Below are 6,518 nucleotides of genomic sequence, written 5' to 3' on the forward strand. Positions count from 1 at the left end.
TTATAATGCAACAATTAAAAAGACAGACAGAGTTACTTCTCCTTTATCTGTGGTTTGGCTTTCCACAGTACCAGTTACCTGCTGTCAACTGCAACCCAATATAGTAAATGGAAAAATCCAGAGATAAATAAGTCATAAGTTTTAAATTACGTGCTGCGCGAGGGGTGCTCTAAGCCCAGGGCTCCCCCGTCCTGCTGTGACACGAGTCAACCCTTTGTCCCTGGGCCCGTGCTCTCTGATTAGCCGTCCGCTAGCCACTGAGGACAGAGTAAGCCAGTCACAGAGAGATGGACGCTGTGTGACTCCGCTTAGATAAGACAGCAGCAGGAGCCGGACGCCTGCAGCAGCAAAGGCGGCTGCCAGGGCTGGAAGCGAGGGGACGCCCTGGTACCTCACGGGCACAGCTCCCGCCCGCAAGCTGGAGGTGCTCTGGAGGCTGGCGGTGCAGCCCAGCCAACTCACTCATCAGTGCTTAGACTCGAGATAAAGAATAACGTTTTTACTTCTAGCGGGCACAAGAGCCACGTGGAAGGCCAAGCCAGAGTGACACAAACCCAGAGCTGAGACTAGCCTGAGAAATGTAACAGGATTCTGATTCTTTTAAAAAAAAAACACAAAAACAAAATTATTTTCTTCCTTCCCACCAACCCCATTTCGTAGAAACTGTCATCGCCCCCATTTTAAATGTTGGCGGTCTTTAACATAGCAAATCCTTGGTAAATATTTGAATTGATTTGTAAATTAAACCTGTCTTTTTCCCCTCCTGTGTATCAAGTCTGAAAAGATCTGGGTAAAGTCAGATCGTACTCATGCAGAAGCTGGACAAGCAGCAGTAGGAAACCCCCAGCCACACTCGCAGCAAGCGGACGCAGCCCTCCTGGGGCGCTGGTACACTGCTAGCTAACTCTGGCGCCGACGTCTGTGTTTAGCCCTACATCTTAATAATGAAAGAAAAACATCGTTGTTGCTGATCGCTGACTCTGCCTACTGTATTCATTAAACTTTATTTCACAGGTGTATATGCAGAGGAAAAAGCATAGTATATGCAGAGTTTGGTAACGTTGATCAGGCGTCTACTACGGGTCTTGGAACGTATTTCCTGAGGGGAGGGGAGATCACTGTAACCTGAAGTTTTGCATGAAAAAGGGATATGAATAGATATTTTAGCAAATCGGTCAAGCAATGGCCGTGACTCACCCACACGGCTGACACTGACAAAGGATCTACAAAGTGCAGTACAGGGTTACAGGATAAACCCTGAGGGGATTTGTCTGACCTTCTCAGACACAAAAGTTACATCTTGCTTTATCTTGGTCTTAACCATCCAGCAGAAAAGTCTAAAAAAAAAGGTATATAAAATAAAGCCATATTAATATGCAGAGCTGTGAAAGGCTCTAGTCAACTTTTGCAAATAACCCACTACTATTGTGGACTGCTGGACTGTGTTGGACTGTTTTGCTGAATTCAAGCACCTATAGTATTTAGAGGCCAATGGAATCCCCATCTCTGACAGGACTGCACTGGAGGGGGGACACAGAGGAAGGACCATTTTGTGTTTGTATATACAGAATAGTTAGGATAGATGTACGGCTGCTTTTGCTTGGCTCAGTGCGAGGAAGGATTTGTAGTACTAGTGTTTGGACGGGACGTCCTGGCTGCTTCTTGTGCTATGGATGATGCTGAGAAGATAACAGTGTGCAATGTATTAATTATTCAAAATGTCCTATTAATCAGCTTGGAAATTGTCTCATTGATATTTGTTTCTCAATAAAATAAAATAAACAGACATGATTAAAATTAAATCCACTTCAGTATTTAATTTAGAAAAACAATTATTCTTGCTCCATGTGGCTTCTTAGTAAACATTTTCTCTCTGGTGACTTTTGATATGTACAGAAATGCTTATGAGCCAGTTAAATTCCTAAGTTTAATTGCTATTTTGTAGTTTTTTTTCAAATTTATTATGTTAACAATAAAATGTTGGGCTGGTGAGATGGCTCAGTGGTCTAGAGCACCTACTTGGAACAAGCTTAGCAAAGCACAGGGACCACGGTTCAATCCCCCAGCACCACATGCCAGCCAGCCCCGCCCCCTGGTGGGCTGAGCTGGCCACACACACACACACACACACACACACACACACATAAATAAAATTTTTTAAAAATGCAATAAAATGTTGCAAATGTTTAAAAAAAGAATAGATATTTCTTCACAGAAGACATAAAAACAACCATTAGCACATAAGTCATTAGTTCAAGTCAAAACCAATGAACCCAACTCCCGTGCCAGAGGGTGACCATGCCAGGAGCAAGGACAATTCTGCTTCACACAGCCAGTTTTGTTTTTGTGTTGTTGTTGTTTTGGTTTTTTGAGACAGGGTCTCTGTGTAGTCCAGGCTGGCCTAGAACTCACCACGTAGTCCAGGCTGAGCTCAGACTTACAGCAATCCTCCTGCCTCAGCCTTCCAAGTGCTGGGATTACAGATGTGCACCACAACTAGCTTTTAATTGCTTTCTAAAGTCACTCTTTAAAAAAATAATTTTATTGAAAAACAAATTAACAATGAGACAGTTTCACAACCAATTACTGGCACTTTTTTTTTTTTTTTTTTTTGGTGGAACCAGGGATCGAACTCAGGCCCTTGTGCTTGCCAGGGAAGCACTTACTCCACTGAGCCATCTCCCTGGCCTGGCACATTTTCAATAATTAATATATTACATGTTGTCTTAGTGGTTATTCATTGTACAAGATGCAGACATGATATCCTGTCTCAAACACTATTATAACAATCCTCTCTATTCATTGAATTAAGAGAATGGAGCTGTATACCTATCCTAACTATTTGAGTATACAGATATAAAAAGGTTGTTCATTTCTATCCCACTTTTTTGGTTAGTTTTATCAGAGAAGGGCATTCCATTGTCATTTAAATATTGTAGGTGCTTGAATTCAGCAGAATCTCCCAATATAGTCCAGTAGTCCATAACAGTAGTGGGTTTTCCGTAAGACTGGCAATGTCCAAAGTGGTTGACTTGAGCTTTTTACAGCTCAGCATATTAATGTGGCTTGGGCTGGGGAGATGGCTCAGTAGAATAAGCACTTGCCTGGCAAGCACAAGGGCCTGAGTTCAAGCCCCAGTTCCGCCAAATAAAAAATAAGCATACAGGGGCCGGGGTGATGGCTCAGTGGATTAAGTGCTTCCCTGGCAATCGCAAGGGCCTGAGTTCAATCCCCAGTTCCACAAAAAAAAAAAAAAAAAAGCATATTAATGTGGCTTTATTTTTTATACTTCATTTTCATACTTTTCTGCTGGATGGTTAAGACCAAGATAAATCAAGACCTATATAACAAGAAATGTAACTTTTGTATTTGATAAGGTCACTCATGTCCTCTCAGGATTTGCCCTGAAACCCTATGCCACAGTTTATAGATGCTTTGTGAGTGTCAGCCATGTGGATGAGTCACGGCCATTGCTTGACCAATTTTTGCTGTCTGTGAAAGCCTGAGAGAATATTCTCTCTCCATGTGTAAAGTCACTTTTCTTACGAATACTAAAGTTTGTAAGTGTAAGCGAGTGACTTGTTTGCCTTCTTTTTAGCCTTAATGATGTGGCTTGAAGTTTCTGTGGCGGTTTGTTTTGTGGTGCTGGGGATTTTGGCCAACGCCGGAAGGAGCCTGTGGGTCCTCCCCAGGGCCTGGGCCACCAGTGAGGTCACAGTTGCGTGATGGCACAAACCCTCTGTGGGGCTCTTGGGCCGATGGAGGCCACAAGTGGAGAGTGGCACAGCTTGCGAGTTGGGAAGTAGCGCAATTGTTACAACACTAAGCTGAGTCCTTTTTTAAAAAGAAAATACTCCCTCATATCTTTGAGAGATTGAAGTTATTTTTTTTAAATAATGATTATTTTCCACCATAAGGATAATTTCAAAGCAGCTTTCAAGCACCTAACCTGAACATCTCTGGAGTCCCCGGCTCTATGGTAGGTACAGATGACAGGCGGGACCACAGGCAGGTCTAGATTCTGAATATCTATAATTGAGTTGTTTAGAAACAGCTACACTCTGGGTTCCAAAGCAAAGACTCGAGAAAAATGAATTCTAATCAAACACTAAAAAACTTTTTTCTTTGTGTTGTATGTTTGGTTTTTTGGCAGAACCGGGGATTGAACTCACAGGCCCCTGTGCTTGCCAGGCAAGCGCTTATTCCACTGAGCCATCTCCCCGCCCCTTCTCTGTGGTTTACCAGTACTTATTGTTCCATATGCCTGCTCAGGACCCACTCTTCTTGTGGGTGAGCCACCTGAGATTCCACTTCCGTTTTGTCAGAATTTTTCATGTGGCCCAGGCTGGCCTCAAACTCATGATCCTCCTGCCTCAGCCTCCCAAATCCTGAGATTAGAAGTGTGCATCACACTTATGGTTCACTCCACTTAAAAAAAAAAAAGCTATGAAATGAACACAGGTGAAGCCAACCACCCAGCCCATGCCAGACCACGCAAGCTAGGAGAGGGAAGACCAGAGCGGAGGTTGTAGTGAAGGGGTCGACTCAGGAAGGTCTAGAGCCGCAAACAGCGTGGCGTGCCACACCCACTCCTGCCCTTAAGAAAGACCACGGGACCAGGAGAAGTGATAGAAGGGCTCTGCGTCCCAGAAGGAAACCCTGAGAAAACCTAAGCAAAAACAAGCAGGCAGATATTTAAAATGCTCTGATGTTCATCAATTACAATTTGAAATGTTCTGGTTCATAAAGTTCTTTTTGCCTTTAAATAACTTTCTCCACATATTTCTAAGATGCTTTGTCTCACTCACCATGATTTTATGGTTGGAGCTGTACCACATGATGGTTTTATACACGTGTACACTGAAGTAACCACACAATCGAGCTCATCAACACAGCCACCATTTCACAGCGGCCCTCTTGGAGGGGAGCGGCGACACTTAGAATTCGCGCTCTCAGCACATTCCAAGTATGTGGTAGCGTCGCTGTCTGCGATCAAGCTTTGGAACTTACCGTCTTGGGTAGCAGGGACCGGGGGCTCCTGCACGCCCTTCTCCACCCGTTCACGCACTCTGAGCGTGGTCTTCTAGAGTCCACATGCGCGAGAGTGGGCACCGCAGCTTTTGTGCCTGGCTTGTTGCACTTAGCATGTTTGTTTGTGCAGCAGAAGGGTGACGCTACAGTATTTGAAAGGGGGAGCAGCAACAAACTTTTCATGGAAAATCTAAAAGGAAACTGCCACATAGCCCTCAAACTTTGCACGTAACTCTAACTTGAATTGCATGTAGTTCCATTCCTTGAGCTGGGAAAGTTGCAGAAGAGTATGGAGAAATTAATCTGCAAATCAATCCTTAGTAACATCCTCTAAATTTCAGACCCAGCCACTGGCCACATGGCAGTTTCAGAACTTAAATCAAAACTTAAGCTGAATCCTCTCAAAGTGCCTGTCTTCCACAGCAAGAGGTAAGTGGTATAAATGATAATAAATTATGAGAAAGAATTTTTAATGTAGTGGCTATATTAGATACCCAGAAAGGCTGGAAGACAAGTTAGAATGCTCTCCAAATATCTATGCTATAGTGGGTTTAGTTAGAAAACAAAACAGGGCCCGGGGAGATGGCTCAGTAGAATAAGCGCTTGCCTGGCAAACGCAAGGGCCTGAGTTCAATCCCCGGTTCTACCAAAAAAAAAAAAAAAAAAAAGTAGGCGTGAAAAGAGAGTGAAACTGGCCATGCAGAGCAGGCTTGGGCTGAGCAAAAGGAAAAAGCACGATGGAAGTGGAGAAAGCAGGCAGGCTGCGGCGAGGAGAGCCAAACGGCAGGCTGTTCTTGGCGTCTGTTCCTCTTATGTTATCCAGGTCGCCAGGAACCCACAGGAACGCCTGCATATGGGTGCTGAGAGGCAGGGCTGGGGGCTCAGGCCGGGGCTGACTTCAGGTTAGGCCGTCCTGCTGAAAGTCTGCTCGAGGTCTCGGAAGTCCACCGTCAGGGCTCTGGGAAACGCTCCGTGCCTGTGCTCCGGGCGCTTGTGATTGGCAGGCCACCCCGCTCCCCAGCCAGCTTTGCCAGCCCTGATCTCCATGTCCATTTGAACTTAGGGAAAACAGAAAGGCTTTCTCCAGTGTTTGCTCTACGAGAGGATTTGAGATTGTATCCAGCGTATTCCTCCTAATGCGGCTAGTAAAGCCCTTATAGTGCACAGAACAAATGCAAGGTCAAAACGTTTGTTTTCCTCTTCTTGAGAATGCATTTCTGTATCTGGTGCATCTTCTACATCACACTAATGAAATCTGATTATATTTACAAATACAAAATGACCCGAGTCTTCAGAAATTCAATAGATGATAAAGAAACATCAGAAGAAGAAATCAAGGGCCAGGGAGATAGCTCAATAGAATAAGCGCCTGCCTGGCAAGCACAGGGTCCTGAGTTCAGTCTCTGGGAGGGAGGAGGGAGGGAGGAAGGGAGGGAGGAGGAGGAAGAGGAGGGGAAAGGGGAGGAGGAAGAGGAGAAGGAGAAGAA

At 44.7% G+C, this 6,518-nt stretch overlaps 1 protein-coding gene across 1 annotated transcript in view; it reads left to right on the forward strand.

The window, feature by feature from the left end:
• The window catches only part of Efcab3 (EF-hand calcium binding domain 3), a 66,644-nt gene that overhangs the window by 7,094 nt on the left and 53,032 nt on the right, over positions 1-6,518 (forward strand). Inside the window, exon 3 of the mRNA XM_023714083.1 lies at positions 5,373-5,460. Coding sequence (XP_023569851.1) covers positions 5,373-5,460 — 88 coding nt within the window. The remainder of the gene's footprint in view (positions 1-5,372; positions 5,461-6,518) is intronic.

Source organism: Octodon degus, unplaced genomic scaffold (assembly GCF_000260255.1).
Source record: "Octodon degus isolate 3935 unplaced genomic scaffold, OctDeg1.0 scaffold00033, whole genome shotgun sequence".
NCBI lineage: Eukaryota > Metazoa > Chordata > Mammalia > Rodentia > Octodontidae > Octodon > Octodon degus.